The sequence below is a fragment of the Tiliqua scincoides genome, chromosome 6 (assembly GCF_035046505.1).
Source record: "Tiliqua scincoides isolate rTilSci1 chromosome 6, rTilSci1.hap2, whole genome shotgun sequence".
In the NCBI taxonomy this organism is placed as follows: domain Eukaryota; kingdom Metazoa; phylum Chordata; class Lepidosauria; order Squamata; family Scincidae; genus Tiliqua; species Tiliqua scincoides.
Genome location: NC_089826.1, coordinates 32,277,632 through 32,298,569, shown reverse-complemented (window position 1 = coordinate 32,298,569; position 20,938 = coordinate 32,277,632). Strand labels below are relative to the sequence as shown.

Here is a 20,938-nt window from a genome sequence, read left to right as displayed (position 1 = left end):
GTAAGCCCATGTGTGTTGGGTTGTGAACTGGGCCCTCCAGTCTGCCCCTGGAATGGTTTTGCTCCAAACTGGTCCCATTCTGGAAGGGGGGAGTGCCAACACAGCAATGCTGCTGGCCGGAGTGACTTACCGAGGGTCTCTGCAGGCCTCTTCAGGGTTGCATCAGGCCAGCAGCCCATTTTATTGGTCTCTGAGGGCCCCAGAATGACCAGCAGAAGTGTCCGGAAACTTCTTTCATTTTTCAGAGGCTATCTGGTTTGACTGGAAGTAACTTCCAGATGCTTCTGCAGGCCATTCTGAGCCTTTGTAGGCCAACAAAGTGGGTGGCCAGCCTGGCGCAACCCAGAATAGCTCTCCGGAGCACTCAGTAAGTCATTCCAGCCAGCAGTGTCGCGACCCACCATGGATGACAAAGTGGGTCACAGTGCTGGAACGACTGGGAACAGCTGGTCTAGAGCCACTTGTTATGTTGATGCAATGCTACATGGATTGCTATGGTTGCAGGATAATATCTTAAGGTTGAAGACTAGAATTAAAAAGTGGCATGTGAACCAAATTTGAATCTCTGTTCAATTTAGACAAAGGTTTAATAATGTTGTTCTATGAAATATTAAACCTTCAAGCAGCATTAAAGCTATCAATCTTATTCACAAGCTTTATTTTTTGAAACAGCCAAATCACAACTGGAAACCCAACTCATATAGGCTAGGATCGTAAAACTACTTCTGCGCTAGGTTGCAACAGAGTGTTATAATCCACAGTGCTTTCCCACTCTTCCTGTTAATATACTGAAGAGCATTTTTCAAACGGTTCAGCTGCAGTCTTCTTTAATAGTCACCAACTTTGTGCTTGGAGAAAATGCAGGACTATCCCTATTGTCCTCATTTGTCCTTTACTCTTGAAGGACGGTGGGGAAACAGGTCCTAAAGTCAAACAAATACCATCAAAACTACCTCAAGCAAACATCATACCTGATAATAGCATTCATGGATGCATCAGAATCTGATGAATTTACAAGCAAAACGTCTGTCCCTGTAGGTGCATCCTCCGGAATGGTTTTGGAGTATATATTGAAAGCAAATTTGGGGACATTGTCATTGACATCATCAACTTTGACAGCAATAGTCCCAGTGCCAGTAAGGGCAGGACTTCCTAGGGAAATAAAAGAGATTTGAAACGCTAGAGGTTACAGAAGTAACAATAGTAATTCTGGATATGCCACTCTTCATTTATTGTCGGACACTTGAACATGTCACAGTTCACAGAACTGAAAAGGCAAATCTCATGCAAAGATCAAGGTCACTTTTGTTTTGAAAGGAAGTCATCTGAACTCCACATTTGAAGTCACACAAGACGAGACTGGAATCCTGTATTTTTTAAGTCAAGGCCTCTGAACGATATTTGCTGTTCACAAAGAGAAATGAGAACGATACACAAATCTGGACCTGAATCAATCCAGATTAGTTTGATGGTTGAAATTGGTCATTGAGTACGTGTCATGACAGGAGATGAGGACAGAACTAAACGTTACATGCCAAAGTTTTTAACAAAACCTGGAAAGCCATTTTTTTCCCCTCCTGAAGTAGCTTTTCTGTAACAAAAGAAGCTGGGTTTCACCTGGGTTTTCTTACACACACTTATGTTGTTTATTTGTTGACATACTTATAACCCACCTTTCTGTAAAAAACTCAAAGCAAAATGGCAACAGATAATGACAGATAATGACAACATTTTACCAACAACCACCATGCAAAAATAAATTCCTCCAGCCAATGAGTGGCAACTTGCACCTGAGTCTCCTTATTCATGTATTATGTATATCTTATGCATGTCTCAGATTAAGTCCTATTCAGTTCAATAGAATTTACTTGTAAGGTAAGTGTGTATAAGATCTTAGCCCCAGGCTTCATCTGACATTCAAATCACTGCAAACACTGCTTCTAGGTACATTTGGATTCTCATTTATTTTTTGGTTTGGGGAAGAAGGAATATACAAATTGGTGGTTTTTTCAGCAAAAGTTCTTTCATTGAATAACAATGGTTTGGCAAGGAGAAAAACCCCATCTGTCTTTTAGAATACACAGGCAGCCCAGTCATAAGCTGCCCTAGTGCCTTCGCTGGGTATTGCAAATGTGGTATCGCTGTGGTATAAGGTTTGTACCACCCAGGGAGTAAATGGCACTGGCGGGGAGACCTGAGCTGCCCTATCATCACTGTAGTTAGAGTCCCATCTGCCACCGAAGATCAGGTAAGTGCTGAGAGGTGTGAGGGCATGGAAGAGTGGCTGGAGTGTGTGGGGGAGGCATTTCTGGGTGGGAGGAAGATGGAACAGGGGAATGGGATAGGCCTGGGTGAAGGGTGGGACTGGCAAAGGCCTCCTCCACCAAATCCTATTCCCCCTCTCAGGCTCAGAAGCCTGACATGGAGCTTCTTAGCTGGTGCAGCTCCAAGAAGTCCCATTGAGCAGGCTGGGGCTTTACTTGGTGAATGTTCTGTTACTCTGAGGAGACCTCCAGCATGCTCAACTTCAGCATAGGATGCAGTGGTAGCTGTTTGGTGCCAGTGCTCCTGTACTGTATAGGATTGGGCCCCGAGTCTTCTTTTGAAATGAATGCAGGATGAAGTGAAGTAGAAATGCTGCTTTAAGATAAACCAAGTCTTCTCTGAAATTGGTAGAAAGGTGAGTGGGAAGCAAGCTGAAACAAAATGCTGCTTCAAAACAAGTTGTTTTCTCTGACATGAAATACAGAGCTTTGAACAGGAGGGGAAATGAAATGTGCCTTTAAAGCCAAGTCTGTTGGGGTAGCAGTGCACATCTTGACCTTTCTTTTATTTGCATTATGGGGAGGCTGCCACTTGGGTTGACTGGCCCTGAGATGAGAGTCACCCCTGCTAAATGGATACAGAGGCACCTTTTAAATAGGGTTCGTTTAGATTTAACAAGGGGAGACAGACTGTCCCTATTTGTCCCAGGTTAGTATCTTTTCCAGAGGCTGTTTACTGGTGTGTCATTTTGTGCTAGGCTATGAGTTCCTCTGGGACAAGGAACTTTTCTCCTGACTAATTCTACTAAGTAAAGCACTTTGTGAACTTTTGTGTTGAAAAGCGGCATACATACCAAATTTCCATCTATCTCTTCTTCTCCCCCACTATCCGTAAATATGAACACTACAAATATGTTCAGCTTTCCTTTGTTAAAAGAAAATTTTATTCACATCAGGAAAGTATTTAATACCTGGCTTAGAACAGCATTCATACCGACAATTTTCTCAAATATTATATTTATTTGTGTATTCTCTGAGGAGCTCAAGTTGTTCCAGATAGGGGTGTCTCACAACAGCCCTATGAAGTAGGTTATCTCAGAGAGATAAGATAGCTACACAATGGCATATGATGCCAAAGAAAATATCTATCGGCCCAATCCTAACCCACTCTGGAACACCTGGGCTAGCTGGTTGGTCCCATATCCAGCACGGGATTGGGGCTGACTGTCGTGCAACTTGGAGGAAAAGGAATTAATTCCCCTTACCCCATGTCATGCAGCAGTCACCCCAAAGGGGCTACTCAGATCTGCGCCAGCGAAATCGCTGCTGTAAATCCAGGAGTCCTGTGTAAGGCTGACCCAACCAGGGACAGAGTCTGGATCAGGACGAATTGATGGAGGCCAGTACCATTTCCTTCCTGGGCCAGTCCACCCATCGACTAGCCCGCTGCCTGCCCTCCCCCTGCCCTGAAATGCTCCTGCTCCACCTTCTGCCTGCCCCCACTCTCGCACACCAGTTGCCCTCAGCCTGCGCGACTTACTGGCAGAAGTTCAGGCACAGGGAGGCCGGCACACATTCTTGCATCAGCCACCCTGACTCTTGAGTTGTCAAAGACATGCCTTACGGCACATTTGCAACACTCCTCAGCCGGCACAAGGGATGTGTGCCAGCTGATAGAGTGCTTGGGATTGTGCTCTAAGATTTCATAATGGTGAGCAACCCGATTCTATTTCTTCACCCACATCATCCTTAATGAAAATTTTAAAAAAATCACAAAACAGTGATTGTGTTGTGAAAATTGTGCACTCACCATTACTATATTTGTGAACTGTAATGTCATCACTTTCAACGTTTTAGATAAAAATGAAAGCAAGTTTTTAACATGTCATGCTAAGGATTCACAAATGGTTTACTGATGCCCAGATTTCATACCCCTGCCATTCAGCCTCAAATGCACGGCTAAAGTTATTGCTCTAGCTGTGTTCGGTATTTTTTCTATATAAATCGGAACAATACTGGGATGTAAAAATAAATGGTAGGAAAGTCACTCAATGGGGACTGCAGACAGAATGTTGCTCACAGACCAATAGCATAGTTGGGGGGTGGGGAAATGGTAAGTACTTCAGGTACCGCAATGTGCCACGCAAACGGTCCCTCTCACTCGCCGTTGGAGCCTTGCTGCGTAGTGATGGAAATGGACAGGACACACTGTTTGGTTCAGTGAGCACCTCTGGGTTGTCTTCACTGCCTAGAATGGCTCGGACAATGAGTGGTAGGAACTGCTTACACTGTGCATTGAGGCACCTTTCCAAAACATTCCATTTTGCCTCCCCCCAGCTATGCTACTGCTCAGACTTTGGAGACTAGACCTCAGCGACTAGATCTCAAACCAACCAATCAACCAACAAACCAAAAATTAAACACCAAAAACCCACCACCACTTATTCTCACTAACAGCCCAATCCTATGGGCTGCTGACCACAGTGCTTTGCAACAGTGGAACAAACATGTACAATTACTGTATGCATTCTGCTTGAAGAACTGAACTTTGGACTTAACTTGTGGCTCTGTGCCTCGATATAACTTTATGTCTCTTCTGTCACTGAACCCACCTGTACCTCTCCTTCAAAGGTCAGGGAAAGTCTTCAGTTGGTGTCACTGCCTGGCGTTTTAGTGGCATAGTGACACCTACCAGTACATAAGAACATAAGAACAGCCCCACTGGATCAGGCCATAGGCCCATCTAGTCCAACTCCTGTATCTCACCAAATGCCCCAGGGAGCACACCAGATAACAAGAGACCTGCATCCTGGTGCCCTCCCTTGCATCTGGCATTCTGACATAGCCCATTTCTAAAATCAGGAGGTTGCGCATACACATCATGGCTTGTAACCCGTAATGGATTTTTCCTCCAGAAACTTGTCCAATCTCCTTTTAAAGGCATCCAGGCCAGACGCCATCACAACATCCTGTGGCAAGGAGTTCCACAGACCATGTGGCTGTGCTACTGTGTTCCATGTGTACCATGTGGTTAGCTACTGCACATGCAGTACTCTACTCTGTAGAGTAGCACCCACTGGATTCCAAGCAGTTGTCCTGCTCTTGTGCCATTTATATGTGTGTGACTCACACCTTAGCATATTGAAGAACTGGTTCACAGTTGTAGTTCAGAATTAAAAACAAACCATTGTCAAGCAGGATGAGGCCATGTATACATATAGGGGTCAATATGCATAGGGATTAAGTTCTAGCAACCAGTTAATTATTTTGTCAGAAAACTCTCCAGGCCCTGAACCTTGAAAGCAAAGTTAATCTAAATCCTTGGAATCTAAAACCTTGGTTAATCTAAATCCCTGGAAAGTTGGGAAGGTTCTGCCTCCTCGCATGAAATTCTTGCTTTGAACGAAAGTATATGCGGCCATCTGTTTATGCAGAAAGGCTGCCGTTCAAATCTATGAAGTGATAACTACCCTCAAAATTGTTGCTGATATGACCCATATTGCACAGTATCAGCCTAGAGCCATCTGATTTTATTTTGGATGCTGTCTCTCCTACCAAAATCTCAAGTCGTCAATATACGCTTTGAAGTGATACTAAAAATATGTGTAGGGCATTTAGAGGGTCAAGTGTAGGCTATAACTCACTTCGTAGACCAAGTGAAACGGGAAAGCTACATGGGCTGCTTCAGGTTCATGCACAGATTTTTGATTAGCCATGCCCTGATATACTCTTTCCTATGATCAGTGGTTACAATAAGCATACATATATCTTGTGTGCAGTGCAGTATTCTCTTGTTAAGTACAGGCTTTGAATAATGTGGCATTGTATTAAAATAAACCCTTTTAAATTGTTTTAAAACAATTGTCTTAAAATTGTGCTGTTTTTTTGAAATATCATTGCTGTTAAAAGAAAACTCAAGGATGTCTAGTTCCTAAAGGAACCACTGAAAAAGTCAGTTGTGCCCATTAATGACTCTCACGTAACCCAAAGTGAGCTGCCTTCTCTTTGTCATTGTACTTTAAAAACACCCTGTTCAACTCTTGAAGATTAACCTCCAGATAAGCGTCCCTTGCCATATGTTCATGTTTTACTGGTCTTATCCTAGTAATTAAGCTTTCCAAATTTGAGGTCTTGGAGCAGAAGAATTAACTAGCAGACTTTCAATTTATAAGTTGCAACATACTGTTTAATCAGCAGTCTGAGATCAACGTTATTGGGAAATCTTGATTTAACTTGTGAGGAAATTTACTCTACTCTTCAGTATTTCTGCTCAAGCAGTAATTGCAATTATAGAAACCTGCCTTTATGATAACCTATAATGTAATAAACCCTAAAATTGCATTCCTAAAGCACTGCCTTTGTAAATTTTATTTCTACATAAATACTTTCTAAGTATTTATTTTCATTAATATAAAAAGAAACTGTGGCTGCAATCCTAACCTCACTTTCCTGGGAGTAAGTCCCATTGAACACAATATGACTTACTTCTGAGCAGACCTGCTTAGGACTGTGCCCTGCTACTACTAAGTGCAGACCAAAACCTTTAAATGTTGAATTTAATCTGTTAGTGGCTTAGCGGCCTGCATTTTTCTATTACAACAATGACAACAGAATAAAGATGCAATGGGCAACAAAGTCCAAAATAAAATAGCAACAGAAATGAAATGAAACCAAAGCTGGAATTTTCTCACAACCCAGTCCTATCCTGGGCTGGCCCAGAGCATTCAGTTCTGTCAGAGCAGTGTCCACTGAATGTTATGGGTCAGCCAGGAAGCAGGCAGTGATGGAGAGGTAAGTCAAAAGCTACTTACCTACTCCACTGCTGCTTTGTCCTCAATGGGCCTACTCAGATCTGCGCCAGCTCTTTGGCTGGTATAAAACTGAATGGGTCCAAGGGGGTATGTTGAGCCAGGGGCATAAAATATGACTGCTGCCACTGCTGCTGCTATCCACCCCTAGTCCTCCCTCAACATGCCCTGGTTGGTCCCGATCCCCCTGGAATGCTACAGAACAACCCCTTCACTGATGTACCTACTCCAGCAGAGGCTTCAGAGCTTGTTGGTGCACATCCAGGGCCGCCAGCCCTTTGCACTGATGGCCCCAGCCCACACTCTGTGGCAGCAGCCTGGACCCTGCACTGAAAGACAGCAGGTTCCGTCACTGCAAGGCCCAGATAGCGTCCTATCCTTGTCCCTACTGGTGCAGCTATGTCAAAAAGGAAAATTATTTTCCCTTACATCTCTATAAGCCTCCTGCTCTGCAATGGGTCACCTTGGACCTGTCCCAACTTTGTAGCTGGCGCAGGTCTGAGCAGAAGAAAGGGAAAGGGAGGTTGCAAAAAGAGGAGATAGGATCTGGCACACCATTGCCACCAAATCCACCCCCTTCCACAGCCCCCTGCCCAGTTTTGCTCCTCTCTCTGCCCATCCCCACCTTACCTTCTCTGACAGCTGTGGTGGCTGCAGGTGATGCACACAGAGTGCTGCCACCTCTTGCAGCAGACCTCAGAAAATGGCCATCAGGACAGCACTGCATACTCCGTTGGCAGCCAGTTTCGTTGCTGCAAAGCCCTGCCTCTGACAGCTCAATCCCGGATACAGGGAAGAAATGGATATGGAGTACAACAGTGCTACTGGTACTAGAATGAGATACTAAATAGAAAAAAGTAATACAGTGTGTGAGGGGGAAAGGGGTTGGCCCAAGACTTTCTGGTGCTAAGGTGACATAGCAATCCCACCTCCCTGCTAGGTCCCACTTCCATAATTATTTTCTCTTCCTCCCGCTCTCTGGATTTGAAAACAAAGAGAGGAATACTTTAGCTGATCATTCTCCTCTCCTCTACACTCCACCACTTGGGGTTACCACTTCATTTGGCCTCATGGACTGCCTGGTTCTGTGGGGATGTGCATTGAATTTATCTCAAACTCTTTAAAAGGCAGTAAGTGGTTTGAGACCTCAACTTTGGAATGCATGGGGGGGGGGAATTAGAGCAACTTTTTGTAATATATAATTTGCCAAGCCACTTAGGGGAACAGAGTTAACTATGAGGAAAGAAGCATAACAAATCAAGATTGTGAAGTTGCATGGTTTTAGTTTATTTTAAGCTGGAAAAGCTCTTGCCAGTGGAGCAGTCTGGTTACAAATATATCCCTCTTCATGCATAGAAAGAAGAATAAAGAAACTAATCATCACTTTTTTTTCCCTAGCAAAACACAGTAGACAGAAGTCTGAAACAGTAAGTGCCAATGCATGGTAAAAATCCCACATATGTATATCTTATCTCACTAGCAGTTTAATAAAGAACAGGCCAACAATGAGGAGGCTTCTCAGGTTAGAAAATTTGGAGCTCAATCCCATGCATGTCTATGCAGAAGGAAGTGCCATTATAGTCAGTGGTAACAGTGGTTACTCCCAGGTAACTGTGTCTAGGACTGCAGTCTGCGGGTGCAATCCTAACCCCTTATGTCAGTGCTTTCTAGCACTGACTTAAGGGCAATGCAGCTCCGAGGTACGGGAACAAACATTCCCTTACTTTGAGGAGGCCTCCGTGAGTGACACCCAACTGCAGGGTGCAGCACACGTCCCATTGGCACCGCTATGCCAGTGCTGGAAAGTACTGACATAAGGGGTTAGGATTGCACCCTGCATTACATTAGAAGGCAGAGTATTTTAGCTGTAAGCCATGTCTCAGGTAACAGATCATTTGGCTCTATCAATACAGGAGTGGGGTGGGGAGTGAGGAGAGGCCGTGGTTTACTCAAGACACTAGACCCAAGCAGCTACTAAGGATCTACATCTGTTACTCCACAGTCAGGCAAGTAATAAAACAAAGGATGGAAGCCAACATTTCTTAAGAAAATTTTTTTTTCAAAGACAAGAGATGTTAGGATAAAAGCTTCTCTGAAGGCAAGTTGCCATTCGATCATCTTTGCATTTCAACATATGGATGTTTTAAAGAAAAGGCTCTCTTATCCAATGGGGTTTCTTCATAAAAAAAGGTAATGGTACCAAAACAATAACTTATGTTAGGAGTCCTATAAAATCATTTTCAAATGATCGCAAGTTACTTTTCTGAAAGGCGTACAACTAAGTGGACTTGGATCTCAACAGGAGTGTGTTTACATGACACTCCTATTTATTAACCACATCTCTCTCTGTATCCTACAGTAAAAGAGGGGTGCTGTAATTCAGGCATTAATTCATTAATAATCAATTAACTAACAATTACTTATTAGACAAAGATTAATGGACTGAGGAACTAATGGACTGACTACTGGACCTGTTGACCCACATATGGACTAACAGACACATGAGAAATGCTGAAACAAAGACTGCTGGAGACACTGGTGTACGACTGCCAAGCCCAAGACAGGCTGAGCAAAGTGTTGCTTTAGTGGCTGGGGAAGTTGCTGGAAGGAGAGGGGCAGGAAGGAAGACCTCTGTAGGGTGAACAGGAAAGTTACCCTGGTGGTGGGGTCCTGCAGTGCAAAACTAGGGCCATTGTTGGGGAACAAACAAGAGCTAATTAGCTTAAAGCAGGCATAGGTTCTATAGGTGAAGCTTGGACCAGGAATCTGGCAAAACACATGAATTTCACTGTTTGTGCTGTTTAAGGGCTTATTCTAACTACCATCTCAGCCACCAACAGCCATGGGGACAGTCAGCCCATGTTGACTTCCATGGCAACGGCAGCAGTAAGGAATTGCTGGCCTGTATGGGATTCAACTCAGGTTCAATTTTTCTTACATAACTCCAAAGCAAAATCAGATGTGGGATTGTGGGGGTGGGTGAAAATGCAAGTATAGGTGAATCCTCTAAGTTCTTATGACTCATAACTACTTCTTCACAGGTTACTGTGGTTGAAATGCAGCATGAGCTTATCTTTTACCTGAAGTTGCTTTGGCCATTAAATTCTTAATGCCTTTGGTATCGATGACTCCTAGGTTCACTCAGGAATCTACTCTAGGCCCCATAATTTTCTCTATACATGCTTTCCTTGATCTTATGGCTTTCACTATTGGTATATAGAAGGGCCCAGTTTTACCTATCTGTTCCAGAACTTGATGGAAGTTGTGTGATGCTTAGTAGCCTGAAGGTGCAAAAGAGAGCGACTAAGATGATTACGGGGCTGGGGCACCTTCCTTATGAGGAAAGGCTACGGCGTTTGGGCCTCTTCAGCCTAGAAAAGAGACGCTTGAGGGGGGACATGATTGAGACATACAAAATTATGCAGGGAATGGACAGAGTGGATAGGGAGATGCTCTTTACACTCTCACATAATACCAGAACCAGGGGACATCCACTAAAATTGAGTGTTGGGCGGGTTAGGACAGACAAAAGAAAATATTTCTTTACTCAGCGTGTGGTCGGTCTGTGGAACTCCTTGCCACAGGATGTGGTGCTGGCGTCTAGCCTAGACACCTTTAAAAGGGGATTGGACGAGTTTCTGGAGGAAAAATCCATTATGGGGTACAAGCCATGATGTGTATGCGCAACCTCCTGATTTTAGAAATGGGTTAAGTCAGAATGCCAGATGTAGGGGAGGGCACCAGAATGAGGTCTCTTGTTATCTGGTGTGCTCCCTGGGGCATTTGGTGGGCCGCTGTGAGATACAGGAAGCTGGACTAGATGGGCCTATGGCCTGATCCAGTGGGGCTATTCTTATGTTCTTATGTTCTTATGACCACAATTGTGCGTCCATCTATTTCCAGGCCCAATTCAAGTTGCTGGTATTGATCTTTAAAGCCTTTAAAGGTACAGGTTATCTGAGGGATCACCTCCTCCCATACATTCCAGTCTGCCCTCTTAGGTCATCTGTGAGGGTGCTCCTACAAGTGCCATCTTTATCCCAAGCTAGAAGGATGGTGGTATGAGGGCAAGTCTTCTTTGTAGTGGCACCACAATTATAGAATTCCCTTCTGGTGAAATGAAGAACTACACCCTTCCTCATGGCTTTTTGGGGAGGATTCCTTTATCGTCTGGTGTGAGTAATGCTATGTTGTCTAACGTCCGATGTCTGTGTCTCTGTATAATGCATTGTTCTAAGTGTCCCCTCCATGCTTTTATTGTTCTTATTATGACTTTATTTACTGTTTTACATATTGCACATTTTAGGGTGAAATCCTAACCTGAGATTAGGTCAGCGCAAGTCCCCTGGGAGGGTTGCAAACGTGCCTTAAAGCACGTTTGCGCCTCCGTGGGAGGAAGCCAGGCCAGCGCTCCGAGAAGCGCCTGCCTGCAGAGGCTGACGGAGGCCCCCGCGCCAGCTTCCTGCCATGGAAGGAAATAAGATCCAATCCCTGAACGCTGTCTATCTTGCACTTCTTCTTGGATTCTTCATTCTTGGTATAGTTGAGGGGGAGTAGGGAAAATCAGAGCTCTGGGACTTCTCTTATAGCAGGAGTGGGGATGTCATCTGTAGGATGACAATCTGGAGCTACCTTTCAAACATTTTGCAGAGGATCTTTGCTGAGAAGAAGCATTGGTTTGGGCAGGAGGCAAACTGTGAAATTTGTTACAAGCATATGTTAATGTCTAGGCTATCATCTTTCTCAAGGGTTGCCTGAGAGACACTAAACAGCTCATGTTACATTAAGGCTGCAAATGTACTCAGCAGTATGTCCTAATGAAGATAATCACACTAACTAATAAGTGAGCATGCTTACACTAGCACTCTGATATAATCTTTATATGTATTTGGGATAGTTTGTAAATCTCAGTTTTCAGCTTTTATACATATTTATGCCTTTGGCCACTACCACTTAGCCCCTCTACCTTACTGCAACTAATCATAAGTACATTCTCTCTCTCTCACACACACACACACACACACACACACGAGTCAATTAATTAATACAGATTGCTAGAAATGAAAACAAAGGTTGATGAGGGAAGACACCAAGGAAAGGAATCGCCTTTTTACTGCTGCTCTTATGATGTACATGGAGGATAAGATACCACCCAATCTCCAAAGGGACAAACTTTAGAAGCCACTTCACTGCTCACCCTTTGAGGATTCCTGGAGGCTAAGGATAAAGGGGCAGGTACAGAAGCACAGAGCAATCTTCTGAGGGCACCAGTAGCACAGCTCAATGGATGGCAAAACGGTAAGTGCAGGAGGTGCTGCAACATGCTGCGCAGGCAGCCCCTCACAATCGGAGGCACTCTGGGCAGTGATGGCAAGCCACTGGAGATACCATTTGGTTAGGTGAGCGCCTGCATACTGCCATCATTGCCTGGCATGGCTCTGATGGTGAGTGGGAGGGGCCAATTGCACAGTGCGTTGCTGTTCCTGCAGTACGTACCATTCCCCTCACTAGCTACGGCACTGGAAGGCACTTTTTTTTTTTTGGTAAAATGGACATAATTGTCAATTTGCAACTGAAGGAATGCTTACATTTAAGTGGCTTAAGTAATGCACTCACAATGCATTGAATAAGAGGCCGGAGGAAGAAACATCATGAAAATACATATCTCGGTTACATCAAAAGGAGCTCAACAGCCACCATGGGTCAGCTCAGACCTGTGACAGCTCTAAAGCTGGTACAAGTCTGCATTGACGCATGAAGGGAGATCAGGCCCAAGAAGGGGCCTTCCTGGACTTGATCAACCCTCCTCTCTTCCACCATCTCCTCCCTGTTACGTCAACCACCCACCTGGCCCAACCCCCTCCTGCCTCCCTCCTGACCCCTGCACTGACTTACCTGTTCCAGCATGTTTCCAGCATCCATCTTCGCTTGGACCCGGTTGCTCACCGCTTGCGACAGCAGCCAGGCTGCACAAACAGGCACTGTCGCATTTGCAACAAGTGTAAAGCTGTTTACACTGGTGGAACATCTGTTCTGCAGGCATTCACAGCTAATAAGACTGGGCTGCAATGGACTCGATAACTTAGAAAAATCACTGATTGAATTTACCTGAATCTGCTGCTGTGATTAACATGATATACTGCTCTTTTTTCTCTCGATCCAAACTCCGTGCGAGGTGAAGTTCCCCACTGGTTGATAGTGTAAAGGAACCATCTTCATTTCCACCCGCTAGAAGATAGGTCAGTTTGCTATTTAGACCTTGATCATCATCCCTTGCTACAACCTATAGAAGCAATGACACACAACAAAACAGTAACTCTCCACCCACATATGTGTTTGTCCCATACAATTTCTCACGCATGTAAGCAAAAGCAGCTTTGTGAACAACAAAGCAAATAACAAAGCGGTTGAGGGCCTGGAGCACTGTCTGGAGGCAGTGAGGATCTGGATGGGGGCTAACAAGCTGAAATTAAATCCGGATAAGACAGAGGCTCTCCTGGTTCGGAAATCCTCGATGCAGGTGCTGGACTATCAGCTTGCGCTGAATGGGGTTGCACTCCCTCTGAAGGAGCTGGTCCGCAGCTTGGGGGTCCACCTGGACTCGCAGCTGCTCCTGGATTCCCAGGTGGCGGCTGTGGCTAGGGGAGCCTTTGCTCAACTTCGGCTGGTGCGCCAGCTGCGGCTGTACTTGGATCGTGCAGACCTGGCCACAGTGATCCATGCCTCAGTGACATCGAGGTTAGATTACTGTAACGCGCTCTATGTGGGGCTGCCCTTGAGGATGGTTCGGAAACTGCAACTAGTGCAGAATGCGGCAGCCTGTGTGGTTACTGGAGGTAGGCGGTTCGACTGTGTCAGTCCGCTTCTCCAGCAGCTGCATTGGCTGCCCATTCGTTTCCTGGCCCAATTCAAGGTGCTGGTTTTGACCTTTAAAGCCCTATACTGCTCTGGGCCAGGGTATCTTAGAGATCGCCTACTCCCGTACGATCCGGCTCATCCTCTTAGGTCATCAGAGAAGGCCTTCTTACAAGTGCCACCGCCTAGGGAGGTACGTGGGGCGGCGGCAAGAAATAGGGCCTTCTCAGTAGCGGCACCAACGCTATGGAACTCCCTTCCCCTTGACTTAAGAATGGCTCCCTCTCTTGAGACCTTTCGGCGAGGCCTGAAGACCCTTCTGTTTAAACAAGCCTTCTGAGTTCTCGGCCTTTGTAACATCTTTTTAACATCTTTTAATATTTTGTACAGGCCTGATTCTTTTATGACTTGCTGCTGCTCTATGCTCTTTTTACCTATTTTTATTCTGACTGCTTTTTTTATGATATGTGTTAATATGTTTTTATTCGTTTTAAATTATGTTTTTAATCTGTTGTAAGCTGCCTTCAGTTCCTTCGGGGAGAAAGGCGGGGCAATAATAAAAATAAGTAGGGCAGGTTTGTGGAGCACCAGTTGTAGCCCAGCGCTGGCCGGCTGGGAGTAGGTGGGAGGAGGGAAGGGAGAGGTCATGCCGGGGAGAGGGCATGCTGGAGAGAGGAAGTGGTGTGGGAGGGAGGATCCTGAGCTTTGCTCCACCGGATCCTGAGCCTCTGTTTTGGGCTGCCAGCTTGACACGGAGGCTCCAAATTCTATGCCGACCCTCGGATCAACATAGAATTGAGTAGCCCCATTGCAGAACTATTCGGCTTACCCAGGGGAAGGGGACAAAAGTCCCCTTCTCATCATGAGCCGTTGGCGCTGCCTGCTGAGCACGCAGGATGCAGCAGCAGCAATTTTCAGCACTGCTGCAGCCCTGGATGCCCGGAGTGCAGGACTAGGTTGTAAAGCAACAAAAGGATCTAGTGTATAATTAGTCTTTTGAAATACCATTTTTTTTCAGCTAGCGACTGATATCAATAAAACACTGAATTGAGTTTCCCTAAAGTGGGAAATGAATGGCCAAAGTATAGTTCTTATGAAAAGTTTAACTACACTTTAATTAAATCAGCAATAATTTACCCTGAAATAAACATGAAAAATAAAGAATAAAAACCTTGAGAGGGTTTGAAGACAAAGTACAGGTCAAGATTAAAATCTGCCCTGTTCACATGCAAGACCTAAAACTGCTATACACACATCAAACCATTATACTTGTCAAGTCATTTGTCAGAACATCCCATATATTCTGTTTGCAAAATATAATGCAGTTTCCCACACTTTACTTTCTCAGATATACTAACCTGAAGAATGACTTTGGGTAACATTTCTGAATTTTCTGGGACGTTGACAGAATAGGGAGAAAGTTCAAATGTAGGAATATAATCATTTACATCCAACAGAACAATGCTGACTGTAGTGGTATCAGTCCGCGGACTACTTCCACGATCAGCTGACTGAACTGTTAACGAATAAGAAGGCTTCTTCTCTCGATCCAAAGGTTTAGCTACCGTTATAACTCCTGTGACCGAGTCAATTCGAAACTCATTATTCGTGTTTCCACTGATGATGGCATAGCGAACTTGACCATTGGAACCTTCATCTCCATCTGCAGCAGACACCTGGACCACATCTGTACCCGTAAGAATATTTTCCGCAATTTCAACTTTGTATAATTTTTGAACAAAGATAGGGTTATTATCGTTGATGTCCAGTACTATCACAACAACATCAGTAGATGAAGAAAGAGATGGCTGCCCTTTATCTGTAGCAATTACAGTCAAGCTGTAGTTAGAAACTGTTTCTCTGTCAAGTTCTCCAGTGAGCCTTACTTCTCCATCTATAGTACCAATACTGAATTTGTTTTCCAAAGGGTTGAGGAGATTATACTCAATGTAGCTGTTCGGACCACTGTCTGGGTCAGTTGCTTGGGCTTTGAATACAATGGTGTCAATCGGCGTATTCTCTGGAATGTACGTCAGCTTGGGAGAGATAAAACTTGGTGGGTTATCATTCATGTCAAGGAGTATGATAGACACTTGTGTTGTGCTGGTATATCTAGAGGCTGGAAGAGAAGCCATATCATGAACTTGAACAACAAGGTTGTAGAAAGATTGGCTTTCACGGTCCATTGGCTGTCTGACGCTTAGAACTCCATTTTTGTTGATATTAAATTGGCCTAAGCTATCTCCAGAAGTAATACTATAGGACAATTGTGAGTTAGAACCTGAAACACAAAGCAAAAACAGAAGATTTATCCACTGCACCAAATGTCATGCTTGATTAAGCATACCTGTGTGCTTCCATTGAAAAATGACAAATTTTTCAAAAGCCTAGTCTTATTCTAGTCATGTCTGCAATAGCCGTAAAGGTGATTATAATGGCAATCACATATTCTGTCAGTGTGATCCTTTGATAGGATTGGGTCATCAGTTCTGAAATATGCAGTGTATTAATCATGGCTGTTTGTTATTCTAAAAATAGAGAGATGCTATATTTTATTATGCATATACGCCAAGATGAACACTGGTGATTGCATAATTATTTATTTCGTCCAATATTTGTCATACACTTAGCCTGGCTGACTCTACAGATAAAAAAATTGCTGTTGTACTTTACAGAAAAGTATATAATAAATGGACATGGAAAATTGCCACATCTACCAAGTGGAAGGATTTTGCTGCAGTAGCAAGCACAAGGATCTTATCCTTGGGCAGAATTATCCAGCCTGATTCTGCCCCTATAGTTGGCATGGGTCTGAAGCAACCCATTGTTGGCCAGGCAGCCTACTGAGAAGTAAGTAAAAAACCTCTCTCAGACTGTCTAGTCTCTCCCCCCTCCCTAGATGAAGCACATTCTCTGTTTGCGCTACTGTATCATGCAAACTGTTGGGGAATAGCATTGGGCCCTAACACTGTAATACTGTACATGTGTACATATGTACATATGTGCATGGGAGTAAATCCCATTGGACACAGTGAGATTTCCTTCTAAGTAAGGATTCACAGAACTGCATTGCATATATGGTTTATTTGTTCAAGATTTTAAAGCTAATGTATAGTTAATCTCTTTGAAATCCATTTTTTTTTCACATAATTCCAGTTTGTATATAAAGAATACCAACCTAACATTAATAACTATTGTTTTAAGTGGATGGGTTTAACAGGAATGTGACAATAGATATTTAGTTTTTGAACTCTCATTCTAGCTTCAACATTGTTTAGACTAGAAAAACAGGAAATGAGCCAGAATTCACACTATCTGTTGCTTCCAGATTCATACTCGGAAAAAACACACAACCAGGCAGGCTGCTTTGTGGCAGCCTGCACTGGAGAAACGAACATGCTACCATTGCTAGCGCTAGTCAGGATTGGGCCAACAGACAGCTGAATTATTTGGACTGGAAACTGATCGGTTTTTGAATCAATCACTTCTGTGCACTCCGAAGTGAGTCCTAAGTCTCACTTAGGACTCAATCCTACACATACTTACCTGAGAGCAATTTCCACTGAACTCACTTCTGAGTACAGTAGACCCACAGTAACCATGGATCCAGCAGCCGCAGATTTGATTCACCATGGATGCCAGTATTTAATGGGGGTCCAAATTTAAAGGCCCTTAAAAACAAAAAAAACCCAAATCCAATGTTTTTACCTTTTTGTGGTCAAACCACACAGTTACCAAGAATGTAGAGCTGCTTATAGGATAAAAGACCCACTTCTGAGTTGCGCAGCGGTTCCTTTGTTCTCCCAAGCTTGTCCCAGTTTGGCTATGAAAAGGTAAAAATGTTGGATTTTGGCCCTTTTTTGTTTTTGAAGGGATTTAAATTTGGTCCCTGGTATCTGCAGATTCTGTGTCCATGGGGGGTTCCGAAACAGAACCCTTGTGGAAACTGGGGTCCAACTAGTAGGTGTGTATAGGACTGTCCTGCATTTCCTCTACCGTCCATGCCCAGGATTGCATCATTAGAATTTCTAAATATTTCACACAATTAGAATAATTGTTAATTCTGTTAAAACAGTTAATAAAACATGTTTACAGCATATTTCATAATATAATATATCCAGTTCATAACATCATAATAATTACTCCTGTTTGCCCTGCTCTACCAACTTATATTCACTTCAACTTGCCCAAATGTATAAACATATACAGTGCTTGCCAGCATACTCTGAAATATACACACTGAAAATACGAGAAAACGCATACCATCATCTGCATCAGTAACGTTGAAAGTGAGGATAGTAGATCCAGGAGGTTGGTTCTCCATCAAAGAGGTGCTGTACGAGGCCATGCTGAATACTGGAGAATTATCATTTACATCTAGTATGTTGAAATAAACTCTGTTGGTGGTGAATTGTCCCCCTCCATCTTCTGCACGAACTGTAAGGATGTAATATTGCTGCACTTCATAGTCCAATGTACAAGTCAAGTTAAAAACACCAGTGACTGGGTTCAGGAAAAATGTCCTGTCCCCATCATCTTCACTCACGGTGTAAGTGATTTCTCCATTCACACCTGAATCTTCATCAGTAGCTAAGATGGCTGCCACTAAAGAACCTAGAGAGTAATTAAGACAAAGCATATCAACAAAACAAAACAAAAACCGCAATCCTCCTTACTACTTGGCAAGATAATACAGGTGACCAGGATGTCTTGAAGGGAGAGAACGTACCCCAGGGTAGCCTGTTTATCCATATGGGAACAAGATGAAATGTCAAGGGACTGGTTTTGCAGATGACACTCCTGTTCCTGAACACACCCCACACAACTATGGCATGCTGTGAACATGCCATGCCTGGGTCGTCTCTTCCCTTCCCCATTAGTTTGGTCAATTGCCCCTCTCCATGCACTGCTCAACAGAAATTGTCTTATGAAGTGAACATTTTTGAAAAGCTCAGCAGCCATCAGCATACTTGAGGGTTTTACTCTTCCCCCCCCCCCACACACACACACTTGAAACAAAGGATAACAGCACTGCGGACATCACAGATGTTTTCACTCACTCTAGATTCTTTTCTTTTGACAGTCAACAAAAGAAGGATAGCAGAGGGGATCTGAGGAATTACTCTCCCTCTTTCTTCAGCACAAAGCTTGGGGTAGGGTGATCTGGGGTATGGGCTAGCTTGCCTAGTCATTCAAGCTAATAGAGATGTGCCCTCATATCTACAGGAGTTCCATTCTGGAATCGCCCGCGGATATATGAATTTGTGGATACAGGGGGAGTTTCATTGTGCTCCCCTTGCTTCCAGAAGATCTTCTGAGTCCAGCAGAGGCGATGCATGTCCACCTGCGGCCTCTACCAGGCTCAGAATGACTCAAAGTAGCAAAAAAAAAAAAAAAAAAAAAAAGCTACTTCAGGTTTCTCCTTGAAAACCGGAAGTGACTTTTAAAAAATGCTTTATAAGTATAGGGAGGCCCAAGCTCCCCTTTCCTTCAAAGGGTGGGGATGGGGGGACCCTCCTGCATCCGCTGATACGGGGCCCCCATGTATATATTCATATGAATATATTATATAATTTCCTCTCTCCTGAAAATTCCTACTAAATAATAACATTTAAGCTTACCTAGCAGAAGGGATGTTAGACCATAATATGCTCTAGCTGACTAAGACAAGATACTTGGCTAATTAGCTTGCAATCCTAAGCATGCTTACTTGGAAGTAAGTTCCAGTGAAATTAATATAACTTACTCCTGAGTAAACATGATTAGCATTGGGGTGTTAGTTTCATTGTTTGAATGATTATTTTCTTAAAGAGGGAAAGTGCGGGATATATTTATTTTTTAAATAAATAAATTGGTTGACAACCAAATGCTGTTTTAAGGAAAGTGCTGGAACTCAGTATTTCAGAGGAAGTATAAATTGACACTTGTGAAAAGTATGTTGAAGCTGTGATTGAAAGTAAAACGATGATATCTTCTGTTTACCTGGAGTGGTATCTTCTGGTACGTCAAAAGAATACCATGGTTTGGAGAACTTAGGCATGTGGTCATTCACATCACTAATAGTAATGTTCACTCTCATGTCAGAAGACTGAAGGCCATCATCAGCACGAACCAGCAGAGAATATTTGGAGCGGCGTTCTCGGTCCAAACGCTTGGTGGCTACCAATTCTCCTGATTCTGGATTGATATGGAAGCTATCATCGGCACCACTGATGATGGTGTAAGTGACCAGAGCATTTGCACCCTAAACAGTGACAATGAAAGCCCAAGTGAGTTACATCAGATGCAAATCAATAGTGATCCACTCCACTCATTTATGCTTTGTCTGCAGAATGACCACCAGGTTTGGCCAAATCTACAGAATGAACCACCAGCTGACAGCCACACAAGCTCCTCTGACAAGAGTGACCTCCCTACTGGGGGGATTCTGTGGGTAGCACCAAAGAAAACGTGGCTCAAACACATTGATGAAGATCTCAGGAACCAGAGATCGACCATTGATGAGGCTAGAAATATCGCCAACAATCACCAAGAGTGGAAGTGCATCATGAATCACACACAGATCCCAGCAGCACCTACAGCACTGTTTTGGCTGAGAGGTCAACCTGCTCCCCAAGCACCAACTAAGGACTAAAGAGGAAGAAGAAGAGTCATTTGTGCATTACACACAAGATGTTTTTAATAAACACTGGCAAACTAGTGGTGCCCTGCCACTAATGCATTTGGATTCAACTGATAGTGTCACAAGGGCAATTAAATGTGGAAAGACATACAGCAAGTCCTCACTTAAAGTCCTCATTCAATATTTTTTCGTTTTAAAGTTGGTCAGCGGTTCTCAATCTTCTGACCTCCATATCATCTGCGGCTACACGTTGTAGGGCTACCGGAAGCCACTTCCAGGTCATGCCAGGTGCATGGCCTACTTCCTTGGCAACTGCTTTGCGGTGAGACAGTGAGCCCAGCACTTGAGAGAGTGTTATTGAGCCCTTCTGAAGTAAAATTGGCTTCGTT

At 43.8% G+C, this 20,938-nt stretch overlaps 1 protein-coding gene across 1 annotated transcript in view; it reads right to left on the bottom strand.

The window, feature by feature from the left end:
- FAT4 (FAT atypical cadherin 4) overlaps nucleotides 1–20,938 on the bottom strand; it is a 143,529-nt gene that overhangs the window by 45,273 nt on the left and 77,318 nt on the right. The window contains exons 4-8 of the mRNA XM_066632882.1: nucleotides 19,910–20,171; nucleotides 18,191–18,541; nucleotides 15,286–16,208; nucleotides 13,181–13,355; nucleotides 972–1,152 (exon numbers count right to left, since the gene is read on the bottom strand). Of these exons, the coding sequence (XP_066488979.1) occupies nucleotides 972–1,152; nucleotides 13,181–13,355; nucleotides 15,286–16,208; nucleotides 18,191–18,541; nucleotides 19,910–20,171 (1,892 nt within the window). The remainder of the gene's footprint in view (nucleotides 1–971; nucleotides 1,153–13,180; nucleotides 13,356–15,285; nucleotides 16,209–18,190; nucleotides 18,542–19,909; nucleotides 20,172–20,938) is intronic.